The sequence below is a fragment of the Oratosquilla oratoria genome, chromosome 12 (assembly GCF_046742065.1).
Source record: "Oratosquilla oratoria isolate Oo_2021 chromosome 12, ASM4674206v1, whole genome shotgun sequence".
NCBI lineage: Eukaryota > Metazoa > Arthropoda > Malacostraca > Stomatopoda > Squillidae > Oratosquilla > Oratosquilla oratoria.
In genome coordinates, this window is record NC_134788.1 from 2,205,402 (window position 1) to 2,232,794 (window position 27,393).

The window sequence follows — 27,393 nt, forward strand, 5'->3', positions numbered from 1 at the left end:
GTGGGAGTGGACTTTATACCTTTGTTTTTTGGCTACTTCCCTTGTCTTGGGAAATAGCCATTGGTATGTATTTTATGTTTATGTTAAAGCCATACAAGAATTGAATGGATGTATAGCATGATAACAAGAATAAATCAAGTTCTTATAGCCCTTAGAATTGTGTGATTACAAATGAAGCCTCAAATCAGACTATGACCTAAGTAATGTGGAGTCATCACAAAGTATGAAAAGTGGAACAACTGTCATTCCTTTATTTTTTCATCTTTTTACCATCATTTCTTTTTCTGGTTGGAAATAATCACTCCTCTGTATGGACCCTAATGAATTCCCTAGAAAGGAAGACAATAAAGTGGCCAATAATTGCACAGGATGCAACTGGCCAGCCTCCAAAGAAACATCAGAGTTGGGAGTAAAACAACTTTCAAAACTGGAATTCTTAGCAAGTACCTGTTTCAACATTCAATGGAATCCAATCAACCTGTAGCATCAAGAATCTTAATGTCATCAACTCTATTTTAACATTATATGCACAGTTTTCTTTTTTGTATAGGAAAAATAAAATAGATGTGTGCAAAATATGTCATTGTTTGTGTTTTATACATGGATTACCTATATCTTGTGGCATTCTGCCTGGATACCAGTTGGAAGATGTAGTGTACCAGGAAGGGATCAGAGTGGAACGAATTGATTAGAAATGTGTGTGGAGCAAGAGATGGTGGTTGGAAAGGAGCCCCTCCAAAATGTTAGGTTAGGTATTTATCAACCCCCAAGCATTTATTGACCCTTTGCATACTCGCATTGACTGCCATGGGTCTACATCAACCACTCTGGAGGCCTCTGGTCTTGCCAGTGCCTGACAAGCATGTATCACATGACTGCTGTCAATAGTTTTCCTCTAATGGCATTTAAACTTGAGTTCCTGGTGCCTAGGGAATCCATAAACTTCATTGCGTGACAGAAACACGGACCTTGTTATGAACAGAAGGATCTCCTGGCATATTTTTTGCTTTGACACTGCATAAAAAACATATTGTATTATCCAAAGTTATATTGCATTCAGGGATCTAAATCCTGACATTAGCAAAACACCCAACAGGCAATTTTTTCCCCAACAATTTTCCTGTTGATTTGACCAAATCGGGTGTTCCATTTCAATTGGAAATCACTAGTTTGTACTATACCCCCACCCCCATCTGAGGACTGCATTGGGAAATAAGTATTGTGATTTAGAAAAACATGCAAAGGCAGTGATTAGTGCGAGAAATGACAACATTGTTCAAATAAACGATAAATCAAGCACAGTATTCTCTTACTCTGACCATATCTAACCTACTCATTCTCTCTCTCCCTCATGGAAAATAGACTTTTCAATGGTATTTGTTTAATTTGTTTCTTGTATTCGATACAAGATCATTTTATACAAGATCATTTTCATTCTCTTCCATACATATATATTTTTTTTACAAGAAATGTTTCATAATGATTCTACATAATAATAATTTTAAGTATTCACACAGATGTTTGCCAGTCTGCAACCCTTTCCTATATCATCTGCTAGCCCATGTTTAAATACAATGAATTCATTGTAACGTCGGCAGCAATTTTTAAAACACCAAGACATGTTAGGTTACAAAATTTAACCTCCCTGCAGACAGCCCCCTCTACAATTTTTGAAACGCTGGGTTTCTTTCAACAGAACAATACCTAATTTGATCTCGTTACTAACCTACAGCATTCTTTCTAAAGTACCCAACACCTACGCAGCTACAACCATAATGGCCTGCAACTTCCAGGCATCAATCTAATCATGTAGGCTCTGTCTGGCAAATGCCTACAATAATCTTTTCTTTACCTGTGTCTGTGGCTTCCTTCATTGCTTATCATTTTCGTGACACTCTTCAGCGTCTAACAAATGTCTAAACTATTTCAAATATTCTTGCAACTGTACAAAGGCACTTTTTTTCTACATGGTTTATCCCTACTTAGCGAATATATTTGTCACAACAGAGCTAATAATGCTTAAATCATAAGCTCTATCAAGGGGTAGGCTAACTAATCTGTTTTTGTTTCGTAATCCAGAAATCTACCTCCTTACGATCTGACCTTTCACAAGCTGTGGTTTACTAACAGTCGTTATGTGCAGGAAGTAGTGGTGAGATGATAGTGGTACTGGTGTTTCTTTTTTTTTCTTTTTTTTTCATCCGGGATTGGGCATGTGTAAAATAAAAGTCTTGCTCACATGCATAATAAGCCGATTAAGAACATCGTTTATATTTTGAAGATATGTGGGGTTTGATTGCCAATATAGGATTTGTTGGATATTGTTCCTAGCATATATCAATATATTCAAAACTGCTGATTGAAAAACTGGGCCACAATCTGTTATGTAGAGATTTTTATGCACCTTAACTTAAACTATAAAAACAAAGACGGCGACGTGATATCATATAATATCAAAACGGGTCAAGATTATCATTTAGCAGGGCAGGACTCATAGTAAATAATGGAATGAAATTGTACAAATCTAGGTTTAGGAAGGAAATAGACAAGACCTGATTTACAACAGTGATCAACAAATGGAATAGACTTTATAACCATAATGTGCGCTGAAAGGGGACAATTTACCAATTCACCCAACCATAGAATTTGATATCTGGCTTATGTGTGATAAATGTTGTGATATGAATGATGGTGTACTTCATTTCCTGCGCAATTGAGTAGTTTTTAAGATATTAATTGTAAGTAATGCACTTAGGCCTACCTACCTCTCCTCCCGAACGATCTGGGGGGAAATGTGGGAAATCGGTGTTTTTGGGTGGGGAGAATTTACACATGGAGTAATGATTGTTGCAGAAGATGTCTAAAAAAATAACGCATAATATCAAATAACAAACACACAGATTACCTTCTATGTAGGGATTGCGGCACTGAACTAAGAATCAGCCATATTTGTTATTGTTATTAAGCTACGCTTCCAACGAATAGCTACATTAGCAATGAATAGCTACTTTTACCCAACTAACATCTTCCTTAGGTTCCTCATGTTTTTCTCCTAAACATTGGGTTCTTGGGATGGGCGATTATTACATCCAGTAACGGCCATTACCCCAATAACTAGAAATTGGTACAAGATATTAACATACTTAAAACATGAGAGTATGTTTTGCCCACGCATTCCCACATATATACATTTTTTTCGCTACATTGGAGCGTTGTTCTGAGAGCAGCGTTGCCTCATCTCCAATTTATACGCTACTTGCTACATTGGAGCGCTGTTGTTAGAGTAGCGTTGCCTCATCTCCAATTTTTACGCTAGCTGGACAACTTAATGGGGGAAGTGTTAATTTTGATGGGAGAAATGTTAATGAGGCATTGAATGTCAATGAAGGACCAAATACTAATATAGAGCAAGGTATATAAATAAAAAACAAAATGATAATGTAAGACATGATATTGAAACTCAAAATGTGTCAAAAAGAAATAATCACGAGTTTCTTAAAACCATGTACTTTAATGCTCGTAGTATTAGGAACAAATTTCAAGAAATACAGGTGTATGTAAAAAAAAAAAATCTCAATACGATAGGAATAACTGAGACATGGTTAAATGGTACAGAGTTCGAAGCTGAATTTAATATTGTGGGATTTAAACACTTTCATCAGGATAGAAACCACAAGAAAGGAGGGGGTGTTCTGTTGAACATTAAATTCAATGTTCATGCTTGTGTTTTAGAGAAAGTGAAACAGAACACATATGATAGTTTGTGGGTTGAGTTAACCCAAACAAATGGATAAAAATGAATATAGGTGTAATATATAGGCCAAAGACATTATCATTAGCAGACAACAAACTGCTATTTCAAGAACTGTCTAGTTTCTGCAACCGGGATTTATTGATAATGGGTGATTTCAATTTTACTGACATTGATTGGATGACCCTTGAACATGGCCATATAGGTAGTTGCTTGATTGATTTTCTTGGTGACAATTACATAATTCAGCATGTAAAAGAGCCCACAAGATATGGAAACTTACTCGATATATTGATCACTAGCCGCGAAAGCATAGTAACTGATGTAGAAGTCAGTGAATCTGTTGCAAATAGCGATCACAACTTAGATTCAAACTCCTTGAAATTTTAGAATAGATACTTGTGTTTCTAAAATACCCGATTTCAGTAAAGTTCAGTTCATAGGTCTACGTCAGGAGCTTCAGCTTACAGATTGGGAGGCAAAATTAAACAAAAGACCTGTAGATCAGATGTGGGAAATATTTCAAAATATGCTCACTAAGATGATTCATGCTTACATTCCCTTTAAGGATAGACGTCCCCCCAAATCAGTCTCACCCAGAGTGGCTCAACAAAGAAACTGAAAAAAGTATTGCTAAAAAGAGACAGGCTTATAAGAAATATAAGTGCTTGGGTGCACCTAATGACTATGAAAGTTATGTAACAATACATAGAGATTTAAAAAAGACAATAAGAAAAAGAAAACGACAATACGAAATGAACATCGCTGATAAATCCAAAGAGAATCCCAAAGAATTCTATAGTTACATTAGAGATAAAAAGGTTGTTAGGAATCACATTGGTCCACTATTATCTGCTGACGGTCAACTTGAATATTCAAATGAAGGAATGTGTAATATGTTAAACAATTATTTTAGCTCGGTATTCGAAAACGAAACACCTCAAAGTGAACTCCAAACTGAAACCTGTGAAAAGTCTAGGGTAAACTTACTACGGTAACCATAACAAAAGAGAAAATTATAAGGTGTATAGATAAACTTAAGTTGATAAACCCCAGGGCCTGATGGTTGGAATCCAAGAATCTTAAAGGAAATGAAAAATGAGATTGTTGTTCCATTAGAAATTATTTTCAAGAAATCCATCATATCCGGAGATGTCCCAAGACAATGGAAGCTAGCTAACGTTACTCCCATATTCAAAAAAGGTGACAAAAATAAACCAAATAACTATAGGCCTACAAAGTTTGACTTCAATCGTAGGAAAAATAATGAAAACTATCTTCAGAGATGCTATCGAACGTCATTTAGAAAGTAACCGTTTGATAAATGACAGCCAGCATGGTTTCAGAAGGAAACGTTCTTGCGTGACTAACTTACTCAAATTCTACAACACAGTTATATTGAATTATGACAAAAGAAACAATATAGATTTAATATATCTAGATTTTGCAAAAACATTTGATACTGTCCCACACGAAAGACTACTTACTAAATTAGCTTTACATGGAATAAGTGGTAACCTATTAAGTTGGACTAGTAATTGGTTGAATAGTCGAAAACAGAGAGTTGTTTTAAATGGAAAAACTTCTAGATGGAAAAATGTTACAAGTGGAGTTCCTCAGGGTTCCATTCCTGGGCCACTTCTATTCATAGTATATATAAATGATATAGACCATGGACTAAGATCTACTGTTTCCAAATTTGCTGATGATACAGAACTGTGCGGAATGGCAAATGATCACCTAAATCAATTAGATATTCAAGAAGATTTAGATAAATTACAGCAATGGTCTGAAAAGTGCCTAATGAAATTTAAAATGAGTAAATGCAAGGTAATGCACATAGGTAAAAACAACAGTAAGTACGATTACAAGTTATTTGGAAATTTGTTAACAAAAGTGGATAGTGAAAAAGATCTCGGTGTAATTATCAGTAACAACCTCAAATCATCCAAGCAGTGTATTTCAGCCTCTGTGAATGCAAATAAGATTCTAGGACTGATTGCGTGATCTTTTGATTTCAAAAGTCCATTACTCATTAACAAGCTATATAAATTATTAGTTCGTCCACATTTGGAATATGCCGTTTCTGTATGGTCACAGAATCTCATTAAAGATATTGACAGACTGGAAAAAGTACAACAGCGAGCCACAAAACTGATTCCAAATATCAAAAATAAATCATACGAAAATCAACTAAAACATATGAATCTGTTTTCCCTAAAAAAACATAGACTCAGAGGTGACTTGATACAAGTCTTTAAGATTCTAAAGGGAATTGACAGCATCAAAAGTGACAAAATGTTCACATTGAATGAGAATCAGACAAGAAACAATGGTCTCAAACTCTCTGGAAATAGATTCAATTTGGAAGTAGGTAGAAACAACTTTGCCAACCATGTAGTTAATGAATGGAATAAACTTTCTGCACAGGTAGTGCAATGTAGTTCAGTTCGAAGCTTTAAGACTAAGCAAGATGCTGTAATGATTATAATTGATCTAATATTATTTGTTTTTGTTTTGTTATCATTTGTCTGTTTGATGTTCATTTATTATTAGTTATGTGTCAATTCATTATTTTTTACTGTTTACCTGTTTGTTGGTTATTCAACTATACCTATGCATTTATTAATGTATTTTGTTTGTTGCATACATTATTATAGTTTTTTTATTGTTATTTTATTGTTAATATGATTTCTTTTTCCATCCAAGATATGGACCAAAAAGGTCTCCTGTCGGCATGCTCCGCCTTTGTAATCCTTTGTAGGTGACCTACTGACCATCTATAGAATCATGAGAGAAATGGTCATTAATACAGAAACTGACAAGCTGGAAAGGATATGCAACAAAATGCCACATGACAATGTCCACAGCCCTACATTTTCTTGCTTATTATCATAAAACAATTTCTATAGATGTAGAATAAATCATTCATATTATGCATCAAGGATAAAATCACCATTATATTTTGCACTTCTATTTCATTGATCAAAATTGCACAAAAAGTATATTTTTGCACTTCTATTTCATATATACATTAAAAGCATACAAAAATTAAATGGATATAGTATGATAACAAGAATAAATAAAAAAAAAATTAAACTATTAGAATTGTCCAATTACAAATGAAGTGTTAAATCAGAGTATGACCAAAGTAATATAAAGCCATCATGCACAGTATGAAAAGTTGAACAACTATTATTCTAGTTTTCATTTTATCATTATTTCATTATCATTATTACTATTATTATTTTGTTTAGAAAATAATACCTCCTCTGTATGGATACGTTAATTAATTCCCTAAAAGGGGAAGACAATAATGTGGCCAATAATTGCACAGGATGCAACATGCCAACCTACACAGAAACATCGGAGACGGGAGTAAAAGAACTTACAAAAAAGTCTCCCAAGACCAAATGCGGAATTCTTTGCAGGCACCAGTTTCAACATCCGATCAACCTGGCGTATCAACAATTTAATGTCATCCGCTTAATTTATTTCAACATTATATGTACAGTTTTCTATTTCTGTGTTGGGAAATAAAATAGAAGTGCAAAATATGCAACTGTTTGTGTCTTTATGCAGGGATTACCTTTGTCTTGTGGCATTTTGTACATAATACCTGACTTTAGAAAATATCACCTTGCTGGTTTACAAGAGCTTCACACAATGAACTTGAGGCAAATTAGGTAAAAAAATAATGTACTACATTATCCAGAGTCACACTACACTTAAGGATGCAAATCCCAATACTCACAAAACACCCAACAGGCTATAAGATTTGATTTTTTTTACAACAGTTTTCCTGTTGACTTCATTAAATCGGGTCTTCTGTTTCAATCAGAAACCACTTGTTTGTACCAACCCCAACCCCATTACCAGTCATGTCTGGGGAGTGCATTGGGAAATAAGTATTTAGAATTAAAGAGGAGTGCAAAGACAGTGATTAATGAGAGAAACAAGGACAACACTGTTTAAATAAACAATAAAACAAGCAGTTTTATCCAATTCTGACCATACCTAAGATTAGAGAACACAATCACAGCAGGGTTCACTATTCTTTAAAAAGATGATTGGGTTCGTTATTCTTTATATTACTATAATCAGGTTTGCTGTTTTTGATATAGATATGTTGGGTTCGCTAATCTTGACATTATCTGAATTAGGGAATACTGTGGGTTGCGTTAGGTGATGTTGGGATAGCCATTCTTTAGATGAGGATCATTGGGGTCACTGTTCTTGACATGATCCATATATTTTTTCCCAACAGTTTTCCTGTTGATTTGACCAAATTGGGTGTTCCATTTCAAGTGGAAATCACTTATTTGTACTAAACCCCCAACCACCCCCATCTGGGGACTGCATTGGGAAATAAGTATTGCGATTTAGAGACGCATGCAAAGCCAGTGATTAATGAAAGAAATGACAACACTGTTCAAATAAATGATAAATCAAGCACAATATTCTCCTATTCTGACCATATATAACCTACCCAGTCCCTCTCTCTCTTATGGCAAATAGATTTTTCAATTATATTTGTTCAATTTGTTTCTTGTATTCGATACAACATAAGTTAATACAAGATAATTTTCATTCTCTTCCATACATATTATCTTTTACAATAATGTATAGTTATGATTCTACATAATTCTAAGTATTCACAAATATGTTTGCCAGTCTGCAACCCTTCACTATATCATCTGCCAGCCTAGACTGTCTGTCCGAGCAGTCCCGTCTCCCCAAGGAATGCCACAGCCGAAACTGGGTTTTCCCACAAATCCTTTATAGAGTGTATGTTGTGTTGTTTGCTGCATGATTGTGTATAATGCAGTCCTCCATTATGTGTTGTATGGTGTGGGGTGAAGTATTACATCCTGGGCAGCTGTTCACAACACGGTCGTCCAGCCTCTTCTGGTAGCTTAGAAGTGCTGGGTGATGACCGCATCGCAGTCTGGCCAAGCGGACTCTGTCCTTTCGTGGGAGAGAGGATTCAGAAGGGTGGATATCAGGGGGTCTGGCACGTAGCAGTGTGTTGTCTTTCAGTGTGTTAATGGAGCGGTGAGTAATATGATTATGAATATGTTTCCGGCCCATCTGCCAGCCCATATTTTGATACAGTAAATTCATAGTAATGTAACAACCCCCCCCCCCCCCAGAGACTGGAGGTTTGTCACCCGATTTCAATTCATAGGTCCGTTGCATTTAAGAGACGTGACGGTAATGCTCCGAGCTTCGCCCCGCTCACACTCGCCACCTCGTCCCGTGGTGAGTTCTCAGGCGACGAAAACGCAAAGTAGACTTATATCCTCTATTTACACAGAGTCACTACAACAGAATACTGGGCTGTAGGAGGCACCTCGGGTCACTTGCCAACCCTCGCAAGGCTACTTGAAGCTTCGCTACAGCTTACAAACGCAATAATAATCCGAGCGAGAACCAGGACGCCTTCTCCCGTCACCTGTGCTGCTCGTCTCCCTCCTCTCCGGGATAGCGTGCCCACGCAGTCTCGCCAAGCACGCCTCGACCAATCACAGTCGCTGCTCGACGTCACGTGCTTCCAGGTGGCGTCCACCTTTGGCGCCAAGGATCACGACGAAAGCGTCATCTCCGATGTCACGATGTCGACAGGATGCAATAGGGGCCGCTTTCGTAACACTACCCCCACCTGTAAAGAGATGGAGCAACCTCGCTCCCCAACTCCCTCATCCATACATACATACATCACAAAAAGAGAAACTAAAAATTTACTTTTTGGTATCACAGAACTAACTAAGGACGTAATCTTCACTCCATACCGGTAGACGACGTTCCCGCCTGGGTCTCCTTACCACGAACCCAGCGTCGACGTCTGTGAGTGCCCCCTCTAAGGGACACAGCTCCTCTGCTGCAATCTCCTCCAGCACCAGTGACGCGGTCCCCCTCGGGTCCGGGTCTCCGTCCGCCCCCACCGTCAGTGACGCGTCGTCTCCCACCATCCATGGCTCGTCGTCCCCCAGGTTTCGGTCCCCGTCCTCCTCGTCGCTGCTCGATTGAGAAGCTCGCTCCCCCCAGGAGAAGTTGCCAGGACCGTGGTACCTCCACAGCCTATCAGCATGCACCACCAATGCTCTCCTCCTTGCCCCCTGGCGGATCCTGAAGGTGACGTCCGAGATGACCTTCTCCACCACATATGGCCCCTCCCAGGGGCTCTGGAGCTTGGGAGACAACCCTTTCTTACGCCGAGGGTTGTGCAACCACACTTGATCCCCCTCGTTAAAGGGCGGTGACGTAGCTCGACGGTCGTACCGATCCTTCATCGCCTCGCCCGACACCTTCAGGTTAGATCTCACCTGATGGTGCACCTCACGGAGGCGGTCCTGGAGGGCCGCTGCGTACTGGGTGACCGAAGTGGGCATGTCCTCGTCCGGCGGCCTGCCAGTCACAAGGTCCACTGGCATCCGCAGCTCCCGCCCGCACATCAACCGGGCTGGCGTGTACCCGGTTGCCTCATGTTCAGCTGAACGGTAGGCCCATAGAAGCAGGGGGATTTTTAAGTCCCACTCTTCCTGACTCTCCTGGCAACACTTCGCCAACTCCTGCCCCAGCGTGCGGTTGAAGCGTTCCACCATGCCGTCCGACTGCGGCCGCAGGGGCGTGGTGCGAGTCTTCTTGATGCCCAGCAACTGACAGCACTCCCGGAATACTGCCGACTCAAACTCCCTTCCTTGGTCGGAGTGTAGCTCGTGCGGAGCTCCAAACCGGGCGAAAAACTCGTCCACTAACACGCCTGCCACGGTGGCGGCCTCATGGTTCGGCAGCGGGTATGCCTCCGGCCATTTCGTAAAATAATCCATGGCCACACACACGAAGCGGTTACCTCGGACCGTCTGAGGAAATGGCCCTAGGATATCCACCGCCACCCTCTCCATAGGCGCCCCAACCTGATACACTTGATAAAGGAGCAGCTGACCTCCTCCCGGGGCCCATCTTTCCACAGCACACGTCGCAAGATTTGCACCACTCGCTCACGTCCTTCCGCATGCCCACCCAGTACACTCGCTGCATTAAACGCCCCAGGGTTTTCTTCACACCGAAGTGGCCACTCGCACTGCCACTGTGAGCCTCGCGCACTAACGCTTCCCTCATACTAATGGGAACAATGGTTTGCCAGAAGGATATACTGCCGTCACACGAGTGCCACTGCCGCTGCAGCACACCCTCACTCACTCGCAACACTGACCATTGTTGCCACAACGCCTTCGCTGCCGGGCTTAGCGGTGCCACACTTTCCCAGGGCGGTTTTTTCTCACCCTCCTCCCTCAGTGTCACTATGGGCCCAATATCAGCGTCATCTCGCTGGGCCTGCCTGAGGTCCTCTCCCCACTTCGTGTCAACAGCAAGAGCAGCAGCCTTCACGCTCACAGGTTCCGTTTCACGGCGGCTACAATGCTTACAGTCGCTATCGCAGGGACGGCGGCTCAGGCTGTCAGCATTGTTATGCATGTTCCCTGGCCGATACTCGATGTGGTAGTCGTGCTGCTCCAGCTTCCCAATCCACCTAGCCAACTGCCCCTCCGGATTTCTGAGGTTTTTGAGCCACCTCAGAGCGGCGTGGTCGGTCCTGATCTTGAACTTGGCCCCGTACAGGTAAGGATGGAAGTGATCAATCGCCAGAATCACCGCCAACAACTCCTTACGGGTGACGCAATAATTCCTCTCTGGTGCTGAGAACTTCCTGCTAAAGTAGGATACGACCCACTCCTGTCCATCTTTCTCCTGAGACAAGACAGCCCCTACTCCCTCAGCACTTGCGTCACAATCCAACACGTACGGTCTCGTGGGGTCCGGGTACGGCAACACAGGGGAGTTAGCGAGAGCCTCCTTCAATGTATCAAAGGCCCGTTGACATTCTTCACTCCAGTGAAAGGAGGCCCCTTTCCGAGTTAAGTGGTGGAATGGTACTGCGATTTGTGCGAACCCCTTGACGAACCGCCTGTAGTACGTACACAAACCAATAAACCCGCGCACTTCCGTCACACTGCGCGGAACCGGCCACTCCTTAACCGACTCTACCTTACCAGGGTCTGTTTTCACCCCCTCACTACTCACTATGTGCCCCAGAAAAGGCACCTCCCTCTGAAAAAGGCAGCACTTCTTCGGGCTGAGTTTCACATTTGCTGCCCTAAACCTATCCAATACTACCTTAAGCCTTTCCAGAGCACACTCAAATGAATTCCCATACACTAGCACATCGTCTAAATATACCAGGGCGCTTTTCCAGAGCAGCCCATCCAACACACGCTCCATCAGGCGCTCAAAGGTTGCCGGGGCATTCACTAGGCCAAAACTCATCACTTTGAATTGATATAGCCCCTGCCCATACGAGAAGGCTGTCTTCTCTCTGTCCTCCTCCGCTACCTCCACTTGATGGTAACCAGACTTCAAGTCCAAGGTCGAGAACCACTGGGCTCCCGCGAGCGCGTCAAGAGTGTCATCCACCCTTGGTAGAGGGTACGAGTCCTTGGTTGTCACCGCGTTAAGGCCCCGATAGTCCACACAACACCTGGTGGACCTATCCTTCTTCTTAACGAGTACGACGGCCGCACTCCAGGGACTAGCCGACTTTTCAATTACCCCTTGCGCGCGCAGTTCCTCCACGGCTTTCTCCACTTCCAGCCGACGGGCGGGTGCGATCCTTCGGGGCGGCAGCTTGACCGGCTGACTATCCCCTGTGTGTATGCAGTGTTTCACCAGGCTGGTCCGGCCCAGGTCGGTATCCCCCTTCGAGAAGACGTCTGCATACCGTGTCAACACTTTCCTCACCTATTCAACCTGTTCCCCAGACAGACATACCGAGCTCCTCTGCAATAGATCCTGCAGATGAGGTGGGACTTCAGTGTTACCCCCCTGCGTGTCCTCGAAGTGACCTTCCGTGATCACAGTCGCCTGTCCACCACCCTCGTCCGGGCCCAGGCTTTCCCCTTCCTGCTCCTCATTTAGACGGCAACGGTGGCTGGTTTCGGGTGGTGGTACAGTGTGGGCTTCCTCTGCGTCAACGGCGCCCTCCCTAAGCGGCACCACGTCACCTCCGACCGACATGGTCATCTCCCCGAAATCCAGCACCGCCCTGCTTTGCTGGAGGTAGTCTAGACCGAGCAAGTTCTCCCCGACGTCAGCTACAAAAACAGGAAGATGCTCCTCAGTGTTGCCAACCGTTACCCTGGCATGCACTGGTCCCCTCAGCTGCGTGCAGTGCCCTGTAATCCCACACAGCTGTTGCTGGGCCACCGGGGGTCGTCCAGTTGCCACCATGCCGTCCTGCACGAAGGTGCGTTCTGCGCCCGAGTCCACCGTGAAGCAGCAAGACTTGCCGTCCACTTGCCCGCCTACCTGAACGGTCCGGGCGCCCTCGGCGCGGCAACTTAAACGGACTGGGGTCTCCCGTCTTCCGGCTGGTATTCGACCCCTTCCGCCAGCCCCTCCCAGTTTCCCGCTACCTTCTTGCTATCCTTGTCGGAGACGATGGCACACCCTGCCGTCTTATACCCCTCACCACAACTCCAGCAACAGGGTTTGTACCGATGCGGCCCTGCTCCAGCACCGACAGCCTTTCCGCCGTGCGTTCCCTGCGGGCAGTACTTTTTGGAATGCCCTTGTTGCCCACAAGAGTAGCATTTACCCCAGAACTCACCTGAGGGTGATGCAGGTCTAGAGGGGGATTTGTCCACTTTCCCCTTCTTTGCTCTCACCTTGTATGAGTCACTGTTCCAGCTGGGTCGCTCCCGCGTAATCCGGAGAAACGACTCCATCTCCAGGCCCCTCGCCAGGGCCTCCTGTAGGTCCTTGGGGTGCGCCTGCTGGACGTATATCCTCAGCTGCTGGTTATCGATAGCGTCAACAAACTGATCCCGCAAGAGAATGGTGATCATCTCCTCACTGGCCTCCGGGTACGCACGGCGCACCAATACCTCCAAATCCTGCGCTAAGCGTGTCAGGGTCTCTCCCGGGCCTCTTACCCGGGCCCGGAACCTTGTCCTGAACACCTCAGTTTGATGCTGATGCCCGTACCTCCTCTCCAACGTCGCCGTCACCTTACTATAGGAGCTCCGCTGGGTGGCTGGCAGTTGGTTCAGGACTTCCAACGCTGGGCCTTTGAGCGCCCACACAAGCTGCATGGCCATCTCAGGTCGACTCCACTGGTGGGCGCTAGCCAGGAGCTCGAACTGTGTCTTGTACGCTTCCCAAGACACTGTCCCGTCGAACTCCTGCGGGCGGCGCCTCGTCCCACTCCCTAGCCTCCGTGACGTGGAGCTGGCAGCCGAGAGGCCCGACTTTACCGAGGCTGGCGGGGATGGCGGAGGCGACAAAACATTCGCCGGGGCACCTGGGGGAGACGGAGACGCCTTTGCCAATGGAGAACGGCTCTTGAGTCTTTCGTGCCGACTATTAGCTTCGTCCTCGTCACTATCTTCCGTCTCGCTAGCTTGCTCACTCTCCCGGGGCAGCGTATCCTCATGCCGGAAGAGGGCAGGGGGCGCTTGTGCTGCCACAACTTCATCCACATACCTCCTAAGGTCACTGGCCACTTTTTCCACCTCTCCCTTCACCTCGTCCTTGGTGAAAACTGCCTTTAAAAGTTCTCCTTTCACCCGCGAGCACTCCTCCTTAACGAGTCCAAACACCTGTTTGAACACACTGTCAACACGGTTCGCCACAGCTTGAATTTCGGCTTGCTGTGCTTTTCCTTGCTCCGATAAAGCATGGTTCACCATTGCTTGCAGTTCAGCGTGCTGTGTCCTTCCTTGCTCCGCCATAGCCCTTATAACGTCTGCTAGTGTGGTTTCCATATCAGCCATGCTAGTGTAATAACTCTACGGCACTGAAAACGACCACAATACCACTTAGCTGGGCACAACACTTTGGACCTGTCACCTGTCACGACAAAATGATCGCGGCTTTTCCCGCTCACACTCGATAGATCACCGCGACGCACTTAAAATGCACTTACACTTACAGATCCCACTTCTGACACCACTGTAACAAACCCCCCCCCCCCAGAGACTGGAGGTTTGTCACCCGATTTCAATTCATAGGTCCGTTGCATTTAAGAGACGTGACGGTAATGCTCCGAGCTCTGCTCCGCTCACACTCGCCACCTCGTCCCGTGGTGAGTTCTCAGGCGACGAAAACGCAAAGTAGACTTATATCCTCTATTTACACAGAGTCACTACAACAGAATACTGGGCTGTAGGAGGCACCTCGGGTCACTTGCCAACCCTCGCAAGGCTACTCGAAGCTTCGCTACAGCTTACAAACGCAATAATAATCCGAGCGAGAACCACGACGCCTTCTCCCGTCACACGTGCTGCTCGTCTCCCTCCTCCCCGGGATAGCGTGCCCACGCAGCCTCGCCAAGCACGCCTCGACCAATCACAGTCGCTGCTCGACGTCACGTGCTTCCAGGTGGCGTCCACCTTTGGCGCCAAGGATCACGACGAAAGCGTCATCTCCTATGTCACGATGTCGACAGGATGCAATAGGGGCCGCTTTCGTAACAGTAACATCAGCAACAATTTTCAAAACACTAAGACGAGCATCTTTATAGTTACCAACAATTAGGTTAGGTTACATTATGTTAAATCTCAAGTGTGCAATTCTTGCCTATATCACAACTAGCTTTATCATTCTCAGTATTTTCAACCCCAGCCATGAATCGTACCACAAATCAACAGTAACATCAGTGGTGATTAGAAAAGACTAGCATGCATCTTCACATACACACAATTCCACACCATAGTCAAATTTCTTATTCAAAAACTTGGAATTGTTCTAAAACATCAGCATATACTGTTAACTACTTCCTAGATCTTAAGGGGCTATGGTTATTTGACAGCCCCCTCTACAATTTTTGAAACGCTGGCTTTCTTTCAACAGAACAAGACCTAATTTGATCTCATTAGTGACCTACAGCATTCCAAAGCATCCAACACCTAGACAGCTACAGCCATAATGGCCTGCAACTTCCAGGCATCAATCTAGTCATGTAGGCTCTGTCTGGCAAACGCTTACAATAATATTTTCTCTACCTGTGTGGTTTCCTTCTTTGCTTACAATTTTAGTGACACAGATGTCTAAACTATTTCAAATATTCTTGCAAATGTTCAAAGGCACTTTAAGAAATGTTTTTACATGGTTTACCCCTACTTAACGAAAATATTTGATATCATAAGCTCTATCAAGGGGTAACTAATCTGCTTTGGTTTCATAATACACAAATCCACCTCCTTACGATCTGACCGTTCACAAGCTGTGGTTTACTTAATTAAAAGTCCTGCTCAATGTAGGAAGTAGTGGTGAGATGATAGCGGTACTGGTGTTTTTTTTTATCCAGGAATGGGCATATATGAAATAGAAGTCTTGCTCACAGGCATACTAAAACTATTTGAGGACATCGGTTATGATGTGAAGATATGTGGGGTTTGATTGCTAATGTAGGACTTGTTGGATATTGTTCCAAGCCTATATCAATATAGTTACCACTGCTGGTTGAAGAACTGGATAACAATCTGTTACGTAGAGATGTGTATGCACTTTAACTTACACAGGAAAAACGAAGAGGGCGACGTGATCTAATGTGTATTCAAACGGGCCAAGATTACCATTTAGACAGCAGGGCAGTAATCATAGTATCGGGGGGCCGTGTCGTCGATTGGTTTTCCTCCTCTCAGGGCGACAGTGTTATTACACTCTAGGAGGTAGTGAAGGAGGGAGGGGTTGGTCATACCGCAGTCTCTTTCCTGCCGTCCGTCCTACTACTTTCCCTTAGCACTTGTAACCCAACCCTAGTCTTGTGAATCTGACGATTGCATAGGATGCAAGGGAGGGAACGGGGACTGACCGCTCTACCATGTGACTTACAAAGTTCTATCTTAGTTACAACAGTGAAGCCAATAAAGGCTTTCGTCTAACTTTACTACTATTATTCGTGGTTCGTGTCGGGAGTGCGTGTAAAGGTATGACGGTAATTGGCAGTCGCCTTCATGACTGAGTAACTGTTATCAGACTGCAGCCCCTTTTTGTATATAATCATAAATCACGAAATATTCATAATTTTATATGTTGATATAGGACTCGATAATGATGGGCATTTCCATTTCATTCATGATTTTTCTTTTAATATATTGATTTCTGATTTTGAATTGTGATATCCATAAGTCACATTATCCTTAGAGCATATTAATAATTATTATGAAATCAACAAAACATTGGAAGGTGTCCCCTTGCATGCGATAAAATGACATTGGCGGAAAATGTGGGAAACTGTCCCTATACTTGTATGAGGATGCCGGCATCTGCGTCATGGTTATATTTATTTTGTAGCTGTGGCCGAGTGACTCCAAAACTCTGTGAATTGGCCTGATCATCATATTTTCTGTGGTTATAATATTCAGAATGGAAGAGAACAAGCAATACTGCTGTAAAACGCGAGTATGGTGATGCATCATCGTGCATCAGGCAGCTGATACTTCCCGCGATAATTTCACCAGAGAGGTTGATAGAAAAGTACAACAAAATTTCACATTTTTAAAATGTTTTAATATGACTTTTTATATAACACATACAAACCATCACATTTTTATTCTATATAGTACATACAAGAAATGCAGGTGTATATGTCATAAGCGAAAATCTCGATATAATAGGAATAACCGAGACATGGGTAAATGGAGGAGAGTTTGAAGCTGAATTTGGTATTGCGGGATTTAAGTACTTTCAAGATATAAATCACAAGAAAGGTTGGGGTGTTCTGTTGTACGTTAAGAGTAATGTCTACGCTTCTGTTCTAAAGTGAAACAGGATGCATGTGATAGTTTGTGGGTTGAACTAATCCAAACAAATGGACAAAAACGAATGCAGGTGCAATATATAGGCCAATGACACTATCATTAGCAGACGACAAGCTGTTGTTTCAAGAACTGTCTAGTTTCTGCAACCGGGACCTGTTCATAATGGGTGATTTCAATTGTACTGACATTGATTGGATGACCCTACATGGCCATATAGGTAGTCGCTTGATGGATTTTCTCGGTGACAAATACTTAATTCAACTTGTAAAAGAGCACACAAGACATGGAAACTTACTCGATCTATTGATCACTAGCCGCGAAAGCATGATAACCGATGTACAAGTCTGTAAAACTATTGCAAATAGCGCTCACGTCAATCGCGCCTCGCCCTACCCTCCGCGGCGCTCGCTCCCACAACTCGAGCTAGGCCTTGTATATGTCCTCCCAGGGGATTCCTACATTTTCATTCTTCTGGACAATAGATTATAACTAACAGAAGTGAGTCGCCATATCCACAAAGTGATTAGAAGGGCGGCGACGGTGGCAGCACTTACATCTATATTTTCATGCATACTACTCCAGCTGTATACCGCTTCCTCCAAGCTATAACTGATCGCCATCCCATTACTCCACCTTGACAACGGCATCGTCCGTCCCTCGTATGTCGTCACACATCCTAATTGTCCCAATCCCCGTCCCGTTTTCCTCGACTCTTACGATCCAAGAGGGAATAATTGGTGGCTGCATTCTGTCCCCTACCACAGGATACGCGAAAAAATAAATAAAATAAATAAATAAATGAATATTCAGAGAAGTGCAACAGGACAGTAAGAAGGGGTTAGGGGAGAGCATAACGGAGGGACAGTCGCAGTATAATAAAAGTGTCATCATTTCTCTGTGAAAAAAGAGTCCTCCTCTATCACAGACAAAATGATGTGTGCCTCTGGTCCATAGGGCCGCCCCTCATAGACCCTGGAGTATCAACTGCATTGCCACAATAATATACTGCTCATTCAAGCTGCTGGCAAGGCTCTTTCTCCGGAGTGGGTCATCACGTGCTATTTCAAATCATCCTTATTCCGGAAAGCTTCATCCCACCGGTCACACTGTAAAAGGCTCATTCATGTATGGATCATCATGTGACATTTCAGAAAATAATTTCCTAAAAAATATCTATTGCACAAGTCACACTGGAATGGCTTCTCTTCAGCGTGGGTGGTCATGTGATGTTTGAGAACACTCTTTTATGAGAAAGCGGAATCACACATGTCACACTGGAATGTCTTCTCTTCAACGTGGGTAGTCATGTAATGTTTGAGAATACCCTTATGTGAGAAAGCGGAATCACACAGGTCACACTGGAATGGCTTCTCTCATGTGTGGGTCATCATGTGACGATTGAGATGACCCTTTCGTGAGAAAGCAGAATCACACATGCCACACTGGAATGGCATCTCTCCTGTGTGGGTCATCGTATGATAATTGAGATCACCCTTTTGTATAAAAGTGGAATCACACATGTCACATTAGAATGGCTTCTCTTCTGTGTGGGTCATCATGTGACGTCTGAGATTACCCTTGTGTGAGAAAGCGGAATCACACAAGTCACACTGAAATGGCTTCTCTCCTGTGTGGGTCATCATGTGAAGTTTGATAGCACCCTTATATGAGAAAGCGGAATCACACAAGTCACACTGGAAAGGCTTCTCTCCTGTGTGGGTCATCATGTGACGATTGAGATCACCCTTTCGGGAGAAAGCAGAATCGCACATGCCACACTGGAATGGCTTCTCTCCTGTGTGGGTCATCATGTGACCATTGAGATGACTCTTTCGTGAGAAAGCAGAATCACACATGTCACATTGGAAAGGCTTCTCTCCTGTGTGGGTCATCATGTGACATTTGAGATGACTCTTTCGTGAGAAAGCAGAATCACACAGGTCACACTGGAAAGGCTTCTCTCCTGTGTGGATCATCATGTGACTTTTGAGGTGACTCTTATGTGAGAAAGCGGAATCACATATGTCACACTGGAATGGCTTCTCTCCTGTGTGGGTCATCATGTGATGTTTGTGATGACTCTTTTGGGAGAAAGCAGAATCACACATGTCACACTGGAATGGCTTCTCTCCTGTGTGGGTCATCATATGACATTTGAGATGACTCTTTCGTGAGAAAGCAGAATCACACATGCCACACTGAAACGGCTTCTCTCCTATGTGGGTCATCATGTGACGTTCGGGGTAAACCTTTTGGGAGAAAGCAGAATCACACATGCCACAATGGAATGGATTCTCTTCTGAATGGGTTATCATATGATGTTTGAGATTACGCTTTGTGAGAAAGCAGAACCACACAAGTCGCACTGGAAAGGCTTCTCTACTATGTGGGTCATCATGTTATATATGTGACAATCTTTTGCAAAATATAGGTCACACTAGAAAGGCTTCTCTCTTGTGTGGGTCATCACTTGATGTTTAAGATGCCTTGTGAGATATCTGAGCTATAGATGCCACATCGGGTTTTCTTTGTTGATACCTTCCTGAAAAAAAAATGAGATTAACTTTTTGAGATATGTAAAAGTAGGACTGTTAGTGTTTTGTACACAAACCATTTCATACATGCCATCCTCTATTATAAGAATAATTTGCCTAAAACACATAGTAAAATCGATTATCAAAATGGTCAACTGGTCATTATTGCGGTGTTCGCTTTGTTGGCCTAGTTGTGGGTTGAAATTCCATACTTCTCTCCTACCCAAAGGAGTAACTATTAATTACCTACGATGCACTTCGTAGTGGGACTGTCACCTACATGGAGGGGGGGGGGTTAGGGTGGATTCAACCCTGCCCCTCAATCAACCAGTACTAAAACAAACTTTTAAGATTATCTTATCGACTAACGGTTTATGTCTATAGATATTGCAAGTCTGGCATGAGAGAATGTAAACACTGAACACGTTTGACACGTCACCTTATTTATAATCTACCAATTTGGCAGCTGCGATCGGAACCAATGAAAAACTAGACCAATTAAAGGAACTGTTAACGTAGAGGCACACTACTTGCTTTGCTGTCAAAATCTTGCGTACGTCATATAGGGAATGTTTTGGAGATGACTTTTTGGGCTAACGGCAAACAAAAAAGAAGACACAGCGTTCCGCCAAGCTTTCTCCTATGTTAACAAAAGAATATATACAATGAAATGCAACTTGTACAAGTGAAATACACACTTGCACGAAAAAGGAAATAAACTAAATCACGTTCATACACACTGTGACCTTTGTCCACCATGTACTCTCTCACGTTATGTTGAGAGTGTTATTGTGCTCCAAGTGCACAGGTACATTGAATTTAAGTCGATGCACCTATTTACGCTAACTTCTTTTGTCGTCCACGCTTCTAAGAATAATCTCCTTTTTTTCGAGTTGCCTCTGTGTACCACTGTCGCTTCTTCCCAGTCAACGTTGTGCTGTAGTTCGTTCATGTGCTTATAAAGTGCTGAGGCTGCATCTTTCCGTTTAACTGCCTGTTTATATTCTTCAATTCTAGTGGCGAGTTTCTTATGCGTTTCTCCTATATAATCTGCATCACAATTCAAACATCCAATGTGGTATACTACACCCGCCTGCTGAGTGGGAGCTTCCATGTCCCACCCCTACATCAAACCATTTCAAATTTAAAGGATTACCGTCTGGGGTGTTGGCTGCTTGTTATTGTGGCAAAGTAGCATGCAGTTGATACTTTAGGGTCTATATGGGGCACCCCTGCGGACCAGAGTCACACATCATTTTGTCTATGATAGAGGAAAACTCTTCATAGAGAAATTATGACACTTTTATACTACGACTGTCCCTCCGTTATGATGTCCCCCAACCCCTTGCTGCTGTCCTGTACCAATTTGAGTATTTTTTGCTGTGGGGGAATTTCCCTGTGATGGGGGAAAAGAATACTGCCACAAAGTATTCCCACTTGGATCGTAAGAGGCGAGAAGAAAGGGATGGGGAGTGGGACTAGGCATCCTTCTCATTATAGCCCCACAGGGCACATTCCTAAATGAAAAAGCAAAGGCATAAGAGGGTCTGGGAGTTTTCGGAACAGCACCCTAAGGTTTGGGTTTTTTAATGTGCGTGGATGTGGTACAGATGAGAGTAAAAGGGAAGAGATAGGTAGTATGTTTGTGAGAAGAAAGATGGATGTGTTGACTTTGAGTGAAACTAAGTTGAAAAGGAAGGGTGAGTGTAAGTGGGAGGTTATCAGGAGTGAAGAGAGGGTGAGGGAGGGAAGGGGTGGCTATTCTAGTAAGTGAAGAGATAGGAAAACGTGTAGTGGAGTGGAAGGAGGTTTCCTCAAGGATAATGTGGATGAAGGTGAAACTGGGAAAAGGGATGTGGGTCTTTGTAAGTGCATATGGGCCTGACAGTGAGAAGAGTGTAGAAGAAAGGGAGGCCTTTTGGATAGATTTAAATGAGTGAATAGAGGACTTAGGGAGAAACGTCAATGTAATAGTACTGGGAAACCTTAATGCTAGAGTAGGAAATGGTCCAATTGATGGAGTGGTTGGGAAATGTGGAGTTCCAGGAAAGAATCGTAGTGGAGAGTTGATGGTGGAAATGTGTCTAGAGAGTTGATGATAGCAAATACAGTGTTTCGGAAGAAAGTCAAGCATAAACACACATGGGAGAGGGTGGTGGATGGAAGGGTGGTAGATAGAGCGTTGATGGATTATGTATTGGTAAATAGAACTATGATAGGAAGAGTTAAGGATGTACATGTGCTGAGGGGAGAGGGTGGGGGAATATCAGATCATTTTTTGGTAGAAGGTAAGTTGAGAGTGGAGGATAGATGGAGAAAGAGGAAAGGGACAAAAGGTAGGGAGGTGCTTAGAGTGAACTCTTTAAATGAAAAGGAAAAGGTGAAGGAGTACAAGAAGAAGCTGAAGGAGGAGTGGGAGGGAGTGAAAGATAGAGTAGAGCTAGGAGTGGAGGAGGAATGGGGATGATTCAAGGAGGGAGTCACAAAGTGTGCAAAGATGGTGTGTGAAACAAGAAGGACAGGAGGAAATAGAAGGAAGGGTAGTGAATGGTGGGATGAGGAAATAAAGAAGGTTGTTGAAGAGAAGAAGCGAGCTTTCACAGATTGGTTACAAAATAGGACGAGGGAGTCATAGGGAGGTACAAAGAAAAGAAAAGAGAAGTAAAGCAAAAGGTAAAGGAGGCAAAGAGGAGAACAGATGTTTAGTGGAGTAAGAGTATGACAGAAAATTTTGAAAGTAATAAAAAGATGTTTTGGAAAGAAATTAAGAGAGGAAGAGGAGGCGAATCAAGTAGAGAAGAAAAGGTAAAAGGTGCAGATGGAGAGATGATAATGGAGGAGAAGGGAGTAAGGGGAAGATGGGCAGAATATTTTAGGGAGTTGCTAAATGTGAAGGAGGATAGGGAGGGAAAGATAGTTGCAGTGGGGAATGCTAAGAAAATGAGAGTGATGAGTGAGGAGAATGGAGGAGAAATAAAGAAGGATGAAGTGAAGGCAGTTGTTACGATGATGAAAGCAGGTAAGGCACCTGGTCTGGATGGATGCCATGCAGAATGTCTAAAAATAAGGAGGTACAGTGATGGTGGACTGGTTGGTGAGGTTATTTAATGTTTGCTGGAGAGAGGGTAGAGTGCCGGAGGACTGGAGGAGTGCTTGTATAGTTCCACTTTACAAGGGAAAAGGGGACAAGTGTGAATGTAGTAGTTTCAGAGGAATTAGCTTGTTAAGTGTAGTTGGGAAGGCTTATGGGAGGGTCTTGATTGAGAGGATTAGGAGAGGAACAGAGGGAGTAATTGGTGAGGAACAGTGTAGGTTTAGGACAGGTAGAGGTTGTGTAGATCAGATTTTGGTGGTAAGGCAGATATGTGAGAAAGCTATAGGAAAGGGGAAGGATGTTTTCTGGGCCTTTATGGATCTGGAAAAGGCTTACGACAGGGTAGACACAAAGGCACTGTGGGAGGTTATGCGGATATACGGGATAGGAGGAAAGCTTCTTGGAGCTGTCAAGAGTTTTCATGAGAGTAGTAGAGCTTGTGTCAGGATTAGAAATGGAGAGAGTGAGTGGTTCGAGGTAAAGGTGGGACTTCGTCAAGGATGCGTTATGTCGCCCTGGCTGTTCAACTTATTCATGGATGGGGTAGTGCGAGAGGTAAATGCAAGGGTAGTGGGTCAGGGATTGGAGATGGTTAAAGAAAATGGAGAAAAGTGGGAGGTGAGCCAGTTGTTGCTTGCGGACGACACTGCGCTTGTGGCAGGATCGGAGGAGGGATTGAGGAAGCTGGTGACTGAGTTTGGGTGAGTGTGTGATAGACGAAAGCTGAAGATAAATGTGGGTAAAAGTAAGGTGATGAGATGTACAAGGGGTGAAAGTGGCACTAGACTGGAGGTGATTATTAAGGGAGAGCAACTGGAGGAAGTGGATAGTTTTAGATACTTGGGTGCAAATGTGGCAGGAAAAGGTGGAGTAAAGGTGGAGGTAGAATTTAGATTGAGAGAAGCGAGTAAATGCCTTGGTGGATTGAAGAGTGTAATGAGGAATAAACATTTGGGAATGGATGCCAGGAGGAGACTGTATGAAGGAGTGATTGTGCCAACAGCACTGTATGGGGCAGAGACATATAACATAAGAGAGGAAGAGAGAAGGAGTTTGAATGTGTTTGAGATGAGGTGTCTGAGAAGTATGGTGGGGGTTACTAGGCTAGATAGAGTGAGAAATGAGGAGGTGAGGAGGAGAACAGGGGTGGAAAGGGAATTGGGAGATAGGGTTGATGAAAGAGTATTAGGATGGTTTGGACACATGGATAGAATGAGTGAAGAAAGACCAGTAAAAGAGGTATGGAAGGAAGATGTGGAGGGACTGAACATGAGGGGACGTCCTAGGATGAGGTGGATGGATGGGGTGAAGGGGGCTTTGGGGAAGAGGGGAATATCTGTTGAGGAAGGACGGGAGAGGACAGAAGACAGGGATGAATGGAGAATGGTTGTATATGGAGGATGTTGTGATGAATGAGGTGGAATGGGCGGGGGTGGGGGGTGAGGTAGTATGTTTGAGCAAAAGTTGACGCAGCCCAAAGAGATTTCTCCCCGTCTTCTCCTTTTATGCATGGGGGGGGGGGACGGAGAGGGGGGTCGCCGATTTAATGAAGCGGCCTTGCTGTGGATGTGCTGTGTCTTGCGACACTGGTTCTGACCCAGGGCAGTGGACAAGGTGCAGGAATGACCCATCATCCAGGAGGTGCTAAGATAAGAGGGAGGGTGGAGGGGTGTGGAGTGTATTCAGGGATGGAATGGGTAGGAATGATTTCATGCCTTTTCCTTTTTGGCTACCTCCCTTGTAAGGAAGAAAAATCCTTGGTATATGTATGTATGCACAAAGGAGAAGCATGCCGACAGGAGGCCTTTAGGTCCATAACTCGGTCGGATGCGAAAAAATATATAATGATAAGAAAATAACAAATAAAAATAAATAGATAAATAGGTAAAGTTAGATGATAACCTATCAGGTAAATAGTAAATAATAATAAATGGACAGATAAATAATAATAAACAAATTGAGAAATAATAACCAATAGTGTGAAAAAATTGTCACTTCTAATGTTGTCAATTCCCTTCAGAAACTTAAACCTGTATCAAGTTACCTGAGTCTATGCTTTTTAGGGAAAACAGATTCATAGGTTTTGATTGATTTTCGTGTGTTTCATTTTTGATATTTGGAATCAGTTTTGTGGCTCGCTGTTGTACTTTTTCCAATCTGTCAATGTCTTCAATGAAAGTCGGTGACCATAAGGAAACGGCATATTCCAATTGTGGTTGAAATCATAAGATCACGCAATTAGTTCTGGAATATTGTTTGCTTTCTCAGAGGCTGAAATATACTGTTTAGATGATTTGAGATCGTTACTGATGATAAACCCGAGATCCTTTTCACTATCCACTTTCGTTAACGAGTTTATTGATAACTTGTAATCGTACTTACTGTTATTTTTACCTATGTGCATAACCTTCCATTTACTTGTGTAAAATTCCATTAGCCACTTTTCAGACCAATATTGATTTCTACAGGAAATCACACGTTTTCCATTTTTCAGTGACCCCACCCCTCCCAATCTCAGGGTTGGTGGTTGGCGAGTAAAACTTCGCACAAATACCACCAGAAGCCCACAAATGAAACTACAAAATGTTGATTTCTGACATTCTTAGAAGTAAATTGCTTCAGGTCAATATATCCTAGCCTGTTCCTTCCTACACCTACATTAGCTTAGATTCTCCCTTCCCTTCTATCAATTACTAAAGCAAGGGGCACGGTGGGAGTACCTTGCTGACTTACAACTATTCAGTGCAAATAGCGACTTCATATATGTTACAAATATTTGCGTCCTGTAGCAATCTTACTCTTAAATCAGCATAAGGACGTATTAAAAAAATGTACTCGTCTTCGCCCGCCTGTAATAATACGTTGGACCAAATTGTAAGAGGCTGGAAGTAAAATGATAAAAAAAAAAAAAATAGAAAGTTGGGTAGACGACGGGTAGGTCATGTATAAACAATAGCCCGACCGAGCTGCGTTACGCCTTTCCATCTTGTTTGTAAATAACAGCCAGGGAGCTCGAGTGTACGTTTACAATATTGCTGACACGACATTCCTTTGTAACCTAAGTGAGAATTATGCAGAGTCTCGAGGTTATTCCAAGTAAACAATATTGCCGTATAGACTTGAAACAATGAATCTGATTGGTGAAAGGATGGAGAAAATTCAATTGGTTCACGAAGGTAAAATTACGCCCTTTGGGGAGGATCTTGAATAAAAAATGATCATGCATAGGACTAAGGAAATCCTTGTGTAACTGCAAAGCTCACGTAGAATCTTACAAAGGATTACAAAGGCGGAGCATGCCGACAGGAGACCTTTTGGTCCATATCTAGGTCGGATACGAGAAAAAAATCATAATGACAATAAAGTAATAATAATAATAAAAACTATAATAATGTATGCAACAAACAAAATACATAAATGCATAGGTATAGTTGAATAACAAACAGGTAAACAGTAAATAATAATAAATTGACACATAACTAATAATAAATGAACATCAAACAGACAAATGATAACAAAGCAAAAACAAATATAAAATAAATTATAATCATTACAGCATGTTGCTTAGGTGTTTATCTAAACGATTCTTAAAGCTTCGAACTGAACTACATTGCACTACCTGTGCAGGAAGTTTATTCCATTCATTAACTACACGGTTGGCAAAGTTGTTTCTACCTACTTCCAAATTGAATCTATTTCCGGATAGTTTGAGACCATTGTTTCTTGTCTGATTCTCATTCAATGTGAACATTTTGTCACTTTTGATGTTGTCAATTCCCTTTAGAATCTTAAAGACTTGTATCAAGTCACCTCTGAGTCTATGCTTTTTTAGGGAAAACAGATTCATATGTTTTATTCGATTTTCGTATAATTTATTTTTGATATTTGGAATCAGTTTTGTGGCTCGCCGTTGTACTTTCTCCAGTCTGTCAATGTCTTTAATGAGATTCGGTGACCATATAGAAACAGCATATTCCAAATGTGGACGAACTAACGATTTATATAGCTTGTTAATGAGTGATGGACTTTTGAAATCAAAGATCGCGCAATCAGTCCTAGAATCTTGTTTGCTTTCTCAGAGGCTGAAATACACTGCTTGGATGATTTGAGGTTGTTACTGATAATTACGCCGAGATCTTTTTCACTATCCACTTTTGTTAACGAATTTCCAAATAACTTGTAATCGTACTT

General features: G+C 42.9%; 3 protein-coding genes across 3 annotated transcripts in view; all 3 read right to left on the reverse strand.

The window, feature by feature from the left end:
- Nucleotides 1-2,967, reverse strand: part of LOC143030906 (uncharacterized) — a 30,997-nt gene extending 28,030 nt beyond the window's left edge. Inside the window, exon 1 of the mRNA XM_076194148.1 lies at nt 2,906-2,967. The gene's annotated coding sequence lies outside the window, so the exon portion shown is untranslated. The remainder of the gene's footprint in view (nt 1-2,905) is intronic.
- The window catches only part of LOC143030905 (uncharacterized), a 159,510-nt gene that overhangs the window by 102,577 nt on the left and 29,540 nt on the right, over nt 1-27,393 (reverse strand). The window lies entirely within an intron of this gene.
- Nucleotides 13,012-14,905, reverse strand: LOC143030899 (uncharacterized). The gene has a single exon (XM_076194141.1). It carries the CDS (start codon nt 14,581-14,583, stop codon nt 13,150-13,152), a length of 1,434 nt encoding a protein of 477 aa, XP_076050256.1. The 5' UTR covers nt 14,584-14,905; the 3' UTR covers nt 13,012-13,149.